The sequence below is a fragment of the Leuciscus leuciscus genome (genome assembly GCF_965113295.1).
Source record: "Leuciscus leuciscus genome assembly, chromosome: 11".
Lineage (NCBI taxonomy): Eukaryota > Metazoa > Chordata > Actinopteri > Cypriniformes > Leuciscidae > Leuciscus > Leuciscus leuciscus.
Window position 1 is genome coordinate 29275343 of NC_138735.1, and position 12083 is coordinate 29287425.

Here is a 12083-nt window from a genome sequence, read left to right on the forward strand (position 1 = left end):
GTTTGAGTCCTTGAAAGGGGCTTTCTGGCCTTTTTAGCTGGAGGTGGTTGAGGCGATTCTGAAAAGACAAACCCAAAAGTTGTATTATTAACCAGGAATACACATGTGATGTATGGCAGACAAAACACAAACTAAAGACTACAACCATGGGGACATTTTAAAACACTTAAACTTGGCTTGATGCATGAACACAGTGATATTAGAGGGCCAAATTTACTATAAAGCTTATTTATTAATACTGTATACTATATACAGGGAAGAATATACGTAATATGACGTTTTGCACGTTAGATTTAAGTGCGATTCTGGCTTTTTTCACGTTCATCGTTTTAGAATGTCCCCAACAATATAGTTAATGGTTATATAGCTCACCTGAACGAATTTCTCTAGGGTTTTCTTCAATGGTCTCCGGACTGGAGGCAACTGAGGGCAAGGGAGAAGCAGAAGAAGAGGAAAATGCGGAGGAACAAGACGGTTCTGGTGATAACTCCTCTTCGTCATTTGTACACGAAGGAAAAGACGAGTCCATACTCCCCAGTAGTGCCACTGGGTTTGCCGAGTGGCTCGTTCCCCATATGCCGTAGCACAGGTCGTAGAAAGGCCAGTCTAATCTTCCGCTACCGCTCTTTCCATTGTAGTCGTGAACTTGGTGGAATTTTTTACGCAGCGCCTTAAGTTTACTTATGATCTGCGCTTTCGATCTCGAGAAACCATGCTCGATCATTTTTTTCCGGATTCGGTCGTACACTAACGCATCACGTACCGTTCCACAAAGCTGGCGAACGATCTCAGCTTCGGCGCGGATTGCAAGGAGCTCTCGGGTCTCTGCTTCAGTCCAGTTTGCAGACATTTTTTCGTTCTTTCTTGTATCGATGACAAACACAAACTTTCTTCTAGAGTAACAGAGTCGCACGATAACTACGTCATTGCGAAGGCTCGTGCATCGTCACTACGACACACCCCTTACGGCATTTGTCCTGGCTTTTGTTCACACAGCGCGCGTTCCGGGTCTGAACACGGCAATGTTACTAGGTCCCGACCCGGCATCGATCCCGGCTTAAATCCCGGGTCGAGTTTGCGTTCACACAGAAGGCGCTCTGGCAATTTGCCGGCAATTTGCCGGGTTCAAAGTGCTGTGTGAAAGGGGCTCTAGTATGCGCTGGAGGCATCTGATGTGAAAGCCCTCGAGACACCGAATATGCCTGCGGTAGGGAGTCCAAGCTTCTGCACCAAACAGCAGGGTGGATACGCAGACTGCCTGGTAGACGGCCACTTTGGTGAAGGTACGGAGATGTTTATTAACAAAGACTCGAGATCGAAGTCTACCAAAGGCAGAGGAGGCGAGGTTTATGCATGCCTGGATCTCGTTGTCTATGACGCAGGTGGGTATTAGGATACTTCCGAGGTAACAGAAGTGCTGAACAACCTTTACTGGTGTGCCATGGATGTAGAATTCAGGAGGTGTAAGGGTGGGGACCGTGGTCTGTGCAATGATCTCAGTCTTTTTGATGTTGACTTGTAGGCCACAAGCTTGGTAGACTGCTGTAACGGGGTTCAGAAGTTATGGGAAGAAGGAGGCGGGAACCGGCGGACATTCAAACATATTTAATAAATAAATACACAAATACAAAAATGAAAGTAAAAGCCAGCAGCCCCTCACGGACGACTGCTGGCAACACAAAACAGAAACACATCAAATAAAATTCAGGCCTGTCCTCTCTCGCTCTTCACTGTCGTCGCTCCTCCTTTATGCTTCCGCTCCTCCGTGAGAGATGCGAGACCGGTGCGTCGCGCACGTGCCGCTCATTATCAATCGCGCCACCGGCCTCGCGCCGTCCTCCCACGGCCCTCGACCTCGTCGTGCTCGCCACAACTGCACATACAACATCCAGTGTGTGCTGCATTGCAGTAGGGCTGTGGGCTACGAGGGCACAGTCATCAGCGTATTGCAGTTCGTGAATTGTGGTTGTGGTGGTCTTGGTGATGGCTTGCAGGCGGCGGAGGTTAAAGAGGTTCCCGTCCAGACGAAACTGTAGGCAAACACCATCGTCTGGGCTGAGGGAATTGCGGGAGAGGAGGGTGACTGCTGCCAGGAAGAGATTGAAGATCACTGGAGCCAGTACACACCCCTGTTTCACTCCTACCTGCACAGGAAAGGAGGGGGATCGAGATGTACCCACAATCACACGAGCCTGCATGCCGTCATGAAACTGTTGTAGGATTTCCAGAAACCTTAATAAGCTTTGTTCGGGATGTTAAACTACTTTAGTAGCCCTAAGGACAGCCATGGTGTGAACATTATTTGAAATCTCCTTGTTAAATTTGCTAGAGTACGTTTGGGTCAGTGTTTTGATTGCAGAAGAGTTCGACAAAGGATTACTAACACAGGGATTAAAGTAAAAAAAATTCTTCTGACTGAAATTTTTTTTTAGGCCAAGTCATATACCTTTTTAAATAGTCGAGACCAATAGCGTTTTAAGGGGATACGTTTTAAACCGCTTTAATATTGCCAGTAGGCGTATCAGTGAACAGTTGCAAAATCAAATGAATAAATAATAAACAGGTTTCTTCACCTAAGTTAGGGCTGCACGATTATTACAAAAATCATAATTGCCGGTTATTCCCTTCGAATTGTAATTGCGATTTATTAATTATGATTATCAAAGTTTACATTGAATATATATATAAACAAATTTTGTTTAAACATGTTCTAATTTGCCTATATATATATATATATATATATACATACATATACACGTATATATTATATAGGCAAATTATAACACATGTTTACCCAAAATTTGTTAACACACACAAGTACTTTTCCCCTTTATTTAACATAAATTGTAAGAATATGACTAATAGTAAAGACTAGTAGCCTACTAATAAATAAACATTATGCTAAAGCTATTAAATAGCAGTTCCAAACCAGTTTTTGTTAATACAATGTTGGTATGAGCCACTACAGTCATTTAAAAATATAAAAAAAAACACAAAGAAAAATAGTGGCATTTTGGGGTTAATATGGAAACGACAGTTACCATGGTGAATACACAATATTAACAATAACTGTTAATGAAACATGGAAACTGCTCCTGGTGAATAGAATGAAAATCATACCTGCATTACTTTTATTTCGTGTAATTTACAACGTAACGGCGTTGCATGCTCGTAGTTTCTTTTGCACTTTATATACAGTGACAGGGGATATACAGCGCGCGCCGCCGCATTTGCGCGTGCAATTGAAGAGTGTGCGCTATGAGAACAGGATAACGGGATTATCTGAATGAGCAGTCAGGATGATTTTCACATAGTTTTGAAGCAAATATTCTAAGCTACGTGATACAATTTTAAAAAGTCTTGTGGAGAAATAATCAGTATGGGTTTCATGGCCTTATTTCAGTGACCATTTTTTTTGGTATTTTCACAAACCACGCATAGCCTAAATGTCATTATCTCAAAACTACAAACTTTTACATACATGCTGCTGACATATTATTGTAGCAGAGTTTGTGCTAAATACAGTGTAATCAGACTTTAGCCATGAAAATGTCACAAGTAACAGAAATAAGCACAAATGTCAGAGCATGTCAGAACACCTCCAGGACCAGAAAACGTACTCGGTTACTAACGTGACCTCGGTTCTCTCTAGAAGAGGGAACGAGTACTTGCGTAAGTATCTTACGCTAGGGGAAAACCTCTTTTCCTCGAGATATTGAAGCCAAAAATTATCCTTAATTTTGCAATAATGTAAAACGCATTGCAGCAGCATGCAGACATGGGCGAGACAGCTCGCGCGCCCATTGGCTGCTCTGCGGCAACTGCACCAGCCTATCGATAGAGGCCCCTCATGACGTCAGAACCAATGAGGGTGCTTCGCGCCCATTACGTCATGTCCCGCCGAAAGCGGGTCGGGCTAGGGCTATAAATACGGACCAGAGAGGCTGGTTTGGTCAGTTTTTTCATCGCTGAAGCGAATCAGAACGTGACGCATGCACGGCAAGATACGCAAGTACTCGTTCCCTCTTCTAGAGAGAACCGAGGTTACGTTAGTAACCGAGTACGTTCTCTTACGAGAGGTTCTCTCGTACTTGCGTAAGTATCTTATGCTAGGGGAACACAGTGTAAAACGCCGTGCGTGCTTGAGACATAACACTAAAGTCCCAAGGGCAGGTGCCCGGGGCTCATACAGTGTCTAATCACAAGGGACTCACAGAGAATCCGGGAAGAGGGGCTAGAATAGCATCATTCCTGTAATATAGAGCTCTGATAAGAGCATATTATATCAAGTGTTCCACACAGCCAGGGCGAACTCGGCCTGGACTGATAAATATGGGGGACTTACGCACTGCCCACAGAAGTATACAGACGATCAGTGATCGACGCTCTAGCAGTTTCAGCATCCTGAGCCGATAGCATCGGGCGGGCAATACTGAAAAATTAAACCGAGAGCAACCTAGCTTGTAAAGCGGGAACCTCGAGGTTATAAAACCTTATAAATGTAGACGGGGAGGCCCAGCCTGCCGCCATACAGATATCTTGCAAGGCAATCCCACTGGACCAAGCCCACGACGAGGCCATGCCTCTTGTGGAGTGCGCTTTGACACCTATCTGTTTTGATGCAGCTAGTCCCTTAGAACGTCCGCTGAACAAAAACAAAGAGCTGCTCCGTCTGTCTGAAAACAGATGAGCGAGACACATAGGCTCTTAACACCCTGACCGGGCAAAGGAAGCCTGCGTCCCCTTCCTCTTCAGATACCGGCAGGGCCTACAGGGAGATAACCTGTGCCCTAAACGGTGTATTGAGGGATTTAGGAACATATCCGTGCTTTGGTTTGAGTATGACTCTCGAGTCATTAGGCCCAAACTTCATACACGTCGCGCTCACTGAGAGCGCTTGCAAATCCCCTATGCGCTTCACTGAAGCGAGAGCCAGAAGAAACACTGTTTTGAAAGACAAGAGTTTCAGGTCTATTGACTGTATTGGCTCGAATGGGGCACCTTTCATGGCTTTCAGAACCGTGGAAAGGTCCCAAACGGGAACTGAGGGAGGTCTGGGAGGGTTCAGCCTCTTAGCTCCTCTAAGGAAGCGAATGACCAGATCGTTCCTTCCTAATGACTGGCCAAGCGGTGGTTCAGCGAACGCTGCTATGGCCGCCACATAAACTTTGAGCGTGGATGGGGTTCTGCCCTTATCCAGAAGCTCTTGTAAAAAGGAGAGAACCTCCGGCACCCCACAGCGTGAGGGTGAAGTGCCACTCGCTGTACACCAGCTAGTGAACACAGACCATTTTGAGGAATAGAGCCGCCTCGTAGATGGAGCTTTAGCCTGTGTGATCGTGTTTAACACTCCCGCTGGGAGGTTAACGGGTACCCGTTGATGGCCCACACATGTAGGGACCAAAGCTCCGGGTAAGGATGCCAGATCGAGCCGTTTGCCTGCGAGAGGAGATCCCTCCTCACCGGTATCGGCCACAGGGCGGTACTCGTCAGCTGCATCAGGACTGGAAACCAGACTTGGTTTGTCCAAAAATGGGGCGACGAGTAGCACAGGGCATCCGCTCTCCCTGAATCGCTCTAACACCTGGGGTAGGAGCGTGACAGGGTGAAACGCATAGAGCGGGCAGCGGGGCCACGTGAGCCAGCGCATCCCTGCTCTTGGAGAAAAATTCCTGACAATGAGCGTTCTCTTGAGACGCAAATAGGTCTATTTTCGCTCTGCCAAATGTCCTCCATAGCAGTTTGACTGTCTGTGGGTGTAAAAATTCTCCTGCCGGAAGATAGTTTCTGGACAGTCTGTCTGGTCCTTCATTCAGATGGCCGGGCACATGCGCTGCCCTGAGCGAGCGCAGATTGTGCTGAGCCCAGACCAGGAGGTGTTCCGTCAGCCTGTGAAGGATTCTGGATCTGATACCTCCTTGGTGATTTATATAAGCCACCACTGACATGTTGTCCGAACGGACCAAGACGTGGTGTCTTTTATCTGGGGACAAAAAGCGCCTCTGCGCGTTGTTGACTGCCATCATTTCCAGGCAGTTTATATGCAGAAGCTTCTCCCGTTCCGACCACTGGCCGAATAACGGTCTGCCCTCGAGCAGCGCTCCCCATCCCGAGGTTGAGGCGTCCGTAGACACCACCTTCACACTCGAGGAAGTCCCCAGGCTTACCCCTGACCGGTACCAGTCTGTCACTGTCCAAGGTTTCAGAGCTGCGACGCATTTCTGATCGACCTTGAGGCGCGCGAGACCGGAGGTCCAAGCTCTGCGCGGTGCGCGCTTTCAACCAATACTGCAGCGGGCGCATGCGAAGCAGACCCAGCTGAAGCACTGAGGATGCTGAAGCCATGAGACCCAGCATCTTTTGAAACTTTTTGAGCGGGACTAAAGCGCTGTGGCGAAAAATCTCTGTCATGCGCTGAATACTTAGTCTGCGCTGCGGCGACAGCTGTGCTGTCATAGACAGCGAGTCCAGATCTGTGCCCAGAAAAGATATTTTCTGACTGGGAGACAGCGAACTCTTCGCCCAATTGACTGTAAGACCTAAATTCTCGAGGTGATCGAGTAATATGGTCCTGTGTTCTATGAGCTCCGACTGTGATCGAGCTAGAACCAGCCAATCGTCCAAATAATTCAGCACTCGTATGCCTCGGAGCCTGAGGGGTGCGAGCGCTGCATCCATGCACATCGTGAATGCGCGAGGTGCCAGGGATAGGCCAAATGGCAGGACTGTGTACTGATATGCCTGACCCTCGAAGGCGAATCTCAAAAATCGCCTGTGACGTGACGCTATTTGTATTTGAAAATAAGCGTCTTTCAGATCTATCGACATGAACCAGTCCCCTTGGCAAATTTGCGAGAGGATTTTCTTGGTCGTGAGCATTCTGAACCGTCGTTTCAGAAGTGCTTTGTTTAGTCGTCTTAGATCTAGAATGGGTCTGAGACCCCCGTCTTTTTGGGTACCAGAAAATATCTGCTGTACATGCCCCCTTCGCTCTGAGCTTGTGATAAGGGTTCTATAGCCCCTTTGCTCAGTAACTTCGCTATTTCGGCTTGAAGTAGGTGTGCTACTTCCTTTTTCACCGTAGTATCGATTCGCGCCGCTTTGCGTTGCGGGCGTCGACCGAACTGTAGCGAATAGCCTCTTTCTATAATGTCTAGCACCCACTTCGAAACCCCGGGTAGCCTTGCCCATGCGTTTGCACGAATGGCTAGGGGTTGAATGCGAAGCGCGCTCTGGTCGCTCAGCGACAGAGGGGCTTCAGTGTGCTGCAACATAAGCGTCGCGCTTATGACATTTGAGGCAGGGGGCGCGCTGATAACAGCGGGCAGATTGCCCGCGGGCAGATTGCCCGCGCTCGACTCCTCTGCGGTGGTCAACCGAGAGGGGGAGGGCTGGGCGAGTCCCGTAAGACCTGTCATGTCTATGTGTGAATGTGGGCGTGGGATAGCGGGCACATTTACAACACTGAGAGCATTGTCCGCCTGAGCAGAGCGAATGCATGTTGGTTTCGTTTTACAGAAACCTTGAGACATGCAGAACGTAGTGTTTGTGGGCAGTGGGCACATTTACCACATTTAATGCGCAATCGATCTGGGTCGATTTCATGTGCGCGAGCCCTGTGTGACGGGCTGTGTTTCTGTGTAGGAATGAGCACTGGGCAGTGGGCATTTTGTCTACACATAACACCATCGGCCGTGGCCGGAACACCAGAAAATACACTCTTATGGGATTTATCTGGGTAGCCGTAAAAGCGGCGTTTGTGTGCAGGCAAGCGGGCTGTGTCGCCGACTTGTTTACTGCAGAATACACTGGAACAGTCGTATTTACTGGAACTGAACGAGCGAGAAGTTGCCATAGAAACAGAGAGCATCAACATGCTGGCGTTTGTTTGCAGGCGTGCGTGTATTACAATAGGCTCGTACACTGCAATATTGACATTTCCAGAGAAATGTGTGAGAATGGAGGTAGATCCAGCCGCAGCTGGACCAGGAACACACTCTTTTCTCCTTTCGCCAGTGACGCACGGAAACCATAGAAACGGTGCTTGGGTGCAGGCGAGCGGGTTGTACAACGCGCTCGTTGGCTGCAAAAATACACATCTGCAGTCGCCTTTTCAGGGAACTGACAGAGCGAGCATTGAAGGCATAATTTTATCTGCCGGTAGACCCGGGATCGAACACGGGTCTCTCGCGTGAAAGCCTGAGAATCTGCCACTGGGCCACAGGGGAAGACACATAGGCATTTAGTTAGCGCGAGTATTATCAGAGAGCGTCAACATACTGGCGTTTGTTTGCAGGCGTGCGTGCATTACAACAGGCTCGCTCACTGCAGTATTGACATTTCTAGTCGCCTGAACTTCAGAGGGGAATGAGAAATGTGTGAGAAATAGAATTCGGCCCGGCCGCAGCGGGACATAAACGCTCTTTTCTCCTTTCGCCAGTGACGCACGGGAACCATAGAAACGGTGTTTGGGTGCAGGCGAGCGGGTCGTACAACGCGCTCGTTGGCTGCAAAATGCACATCTGCAGTCGCCTTTCAGGGAACTGACAGAGCGAAGCATTGGAGGCATAATTGATCTGCCGTTAGACCGGGATTCGAACACCGGTCTCTCGTGCGAAAAACCAAAGATTCCGCCACTGAGACACAAAGGCTTTCAGATGCACGAGCATATAAGAGCGTCAACATGTTTTCTTCGGTGTTTGCTTGCAGGCGCTGCAATATTTATATTTCCAGTCGCCTGATCAGGGAACTGAGAAATGTGTGAGAAAATTCAGGTCAGTCCAGCTTCGGCGGGACTATAAACATTCTTTTCTCCTTTCGCCGGTGAGTGACGCGTGAATGGGGCGCAGGGGCAGGGTAGCTTTCTTGTACGTAAAGAAAAACTAACCCCGACCGTCCGCTTCCAGCCTCCCCTGTGAACGGCGCAGTTTGCGCGGCTCGAACAGAGGGAGAGAGAAAGCTAGCCCCGTGACCGTCCGCTCCTGACATCCCCTGTGAGCGGCGCGGGTTGCGCGGCTCGAACAGAGGGAGAGCAGGTATCATCCTCCAAGCAGGCAAGGCAAGTGGGCGCACCGGCGAGCTTTGCGGGTTGGGGGGGCGGAGGCGCAGTCTCGGAGAAGGATGCCAGGTGAGTCCGCAGAGTCACCATAGGCAGTAACTAGCTCGCAGTGAGGGCAGTCGCCGTCAGCGAGCGCGAGAGCTGCGCGTCCTCAGGAAAGGGGCGTCTTGAAAAAGACGCCCGGCTCTTTTAGTGCAATGAGAGTGTGTCGCGGCGGCGAACATACACATACACAAAACACAGTAGCAGAGAAAAGGATATGTACGCCGGAAAGCATGAGCAGGAACGGCGACTGAAGGCGGCGAGTTGTCGACCGGCAGCTTCAGATGCAGAACAATTCCCGCTGAGTGCTTGAATCAGACGGCGCGGCTTCCTCTCAGGATTCAGCGATGCGTAGGCTCGCTGAAGAGATAAAAAACTGACCAAACCAGCCTCTCTGGGCCGTATTTATAGCCCTAGCCCGACCCGCTTTCGGCGGGACATGACGTAATGGGCGCGAAGCACCCTCATTGGTTCTGACGTCATGAGGGGCCTCTATCGATAGGCTGGTGCAGTTGCCGCAGAGCAGCCAATGGGCGCGCGAGCTGTCTCGCCCATGTCTGCATGCTGCTGCAATGCGTTTTACATTATTGCAAAATTAAGGATAATTTTTGGCTTCAATATCTCGAGGAAAAGAGGTTTTCCCCTAGCGTAAGATACTTACGCAAGTACGAGAGAACCTCTCGTAAGAGAACAGCTCAGACCCCAGAGGGTTAACAAGTGCATGTTCATCAACAAACCGATGTGTATTACATATTTCTAATTTTTTTGTTCGTTTTTTATTTCTAATTTAACGTTAAAGTTTGTAAAACAAATTTTGCTCCATCCTTTATCTTTATCCAATGTAAATAGTAAGAATGTCAGACAATCTGCATTAATAGACACAATTTTGGGTAATAGTGGCCCACAGCTGCTCAGCATAAGTATTTCAGTAAGACAGTAATAACGCGAGTTAGCCGGAAACTTACACAATGTAAAACACAAAACTACGTATTTTTAAATGTATACATCAATAATTACTCAAACTTACAGGTTGTGATTCTGAGGAATTACATTTACAAACAGCTATATTACACCCGAAAAAACCATATACCATATATAACCATACATATTTGAAAACCATAACTAGGAACCAGGCCTATGTGACATTTAAATCCAAAATTGTGGTTTAACAGCAAAGCTGGCTAACCTGAACAGCTTGACGTTTATTGATGATTCATTCGGTGTCCATCGCTATTGTCTCTAGGATGGAGGATCAGGACAGAGTCAGTCAGGCCTCCAGCAGCGCCACAGTCTCCTTTCTGCCAATCAGAGACAAGGTGAATCACATTTTTACACAAACACAGGTAGAATGTTTCAAACCCAATGACACGGTTTGTGTGATTATATGTGCAGTGTCACGACAAAGTGCAGACGTTTGGAAAGAGATGTCAAGCGGCAAAAAGAGACCCCAACTGCCCTGTGGTGATCAGAGGATGGCTGTACAAGAGGGTAACGTTTAGTGCACAAGTTTGTTTTACTAAAGTTAATTCATAAGTTGTGAAATGTCTTCTAACTGGTTTGTTCTCAGAACAATGTTTCGCCCTGTTTTTTTTTGCGTCAATATGTTGAGAATATCAGCGCTGTTTCATCTAGCTTTTTACAAGCTTAAATCACATAGTCAGTTGTGTGTTTATAATAGAGATAGAGAATTCTGCGCTGAATTGAACTGCTTCTCAGTGGATCTGTGTAATAATGTTCGCGTGATCGAGATCAGCCCGCACAGCTGCTTTGCCCACGATCTGATAATGCTCTGCGCTGCTCAGATCAAACAAGTTTTGTTCCGCTTTTTGAGCGTTTGCCATTTGATGTTTCTCATACGCAACGCAAATGACAGCGTATAATCAAAGAGAGTTGGGTAATTTTGTAGAGGCAAAAGTTCAAATTGAAACGTTAAGTTGAAAAGGTCGCAAAATGATACCATTTATTCGAAGTCTGGAACCCCGACGGCAAGTTGGAGCTATTTATAGAATGTGTTTAGCGGGCAACTCATATAGGCACCACGTTGGAGACCACAGCTATACTATAACTTAACTATTCAAATATAATGTAAGCAAATTTAAAAGTGCAGCCTTATAAAACTAACTTTCTGTGAGTGGCTATAGGCCGACTCTTCTTCCAGTTGTTGTTTTTTACATGTAGCATATAAGTGATCGTATTAGTGCCCCTGCTGTTGGCTGTTCATATTGCTTTATTAGACTTTTTTTTTTTTTTTGTGCCGACGGCCCTCGGTTGGACGGCCGTTCTGGACTTTTCCAGAACGCACAGATTGTCAGTCCGTCCCTGCCTGTAATGTTTTGTTTAGAAGTTATGGCAGTTTATTTATTTATTCATTTATATTTATACTAAATGTTTGGCCTACTGTTTTTGATAACACATACAATAGGTTTATAGAAAATCAACAAAAAAATCAATGAATATTTTCATAATTTTTCAGGAATTGTTTTTTTTTTACGCTTGTAAGTCTGAACCAGAATATCAAGATATTTTATTATTTCCCATATGATGGTGAAAAGTAAAAAAGCTTCACCATGTTATATGTATAATACATATTGGAGTATAACAAATAAAAATCCCTTCTAGATTATTTTATCCCTTGAGGTAGCCCTCGCACACAAAAAGGTTGGAGACCCCTGGTATAGTAACTATGTTTTATAATGACAAGTTTGTGTAATTTGGGGCTTTTGTAGCCAGTGACATTTCATTATTTGTATTTTATGGCATTGTACATTTTTTGTCTTTATTTGAAGGCTGAGGCTTCCTTAATAAACACAACCCCAATTATCATCATTGGTTTTGAGATGTTACTTGCTGTGAATACCTTGTCTGATAGGCTACAGCAGGGATTCCCAAAGTGTGGTGCGCGCACCCCCAGGGGTACGCGAGCTACCACCAGGGGGTGCGCGAGAGGAAAAATGTAATGGCGGTCTGTTTTTTTAAGTGGGAT

At 46.9% G+C, this 12083-nt stretch overlaps 1 protein-coding gene and 1 long non-coding RNA gene across 4 annotated transcripts in view; one reads left to right on the top strand and one right to left on the bottom strand.

Annotated features, from left to right (window-relative positions):
- Nucleotides 1–12083, bottom strand: part of LOC309509336 — a 77463-nt gene that overhangs the window by 30533 nt on the left and 34847 nt on the right. For both annotated transcript variants that reach the window (XR_014209860.1, XR_014209861.1), the window contains exon 3: nucleotides 10287–10398. This is a non-coding gene — a long non-coding RNA (uncharacterized lncRNA). The remainder of the gene's footprint in view (nucleotides 1–10286; nucleotides 10399–12083) is intronic.
- Nucleotides 1–12083, top strand: part of LOC309509307 (pleckstrin homology domain-containing family A member 7-like) — a 44050-nt gene that overhangs the window by 20225 nt on the left and 11742 nt on the right. Inside the window, exons 2-3 of one of the 2 annotated variants that reach the window (XM_082183968.1) lie at nucleotides 10344–10416; nucleotides 10493–10588. In XM_082183968.1, the coding sequence (XP_082040094.1) occupies nucleotides 10344–10416; nucleotides 10493–10588 (169 nt within the window). Of the gene's footprint in view, nucleotides 1–10343; nucleotides 10589–12083 lie in introns of both variants that reach the window. The other variant, XM_082183967.1, reaches the window with a different exon arrangement.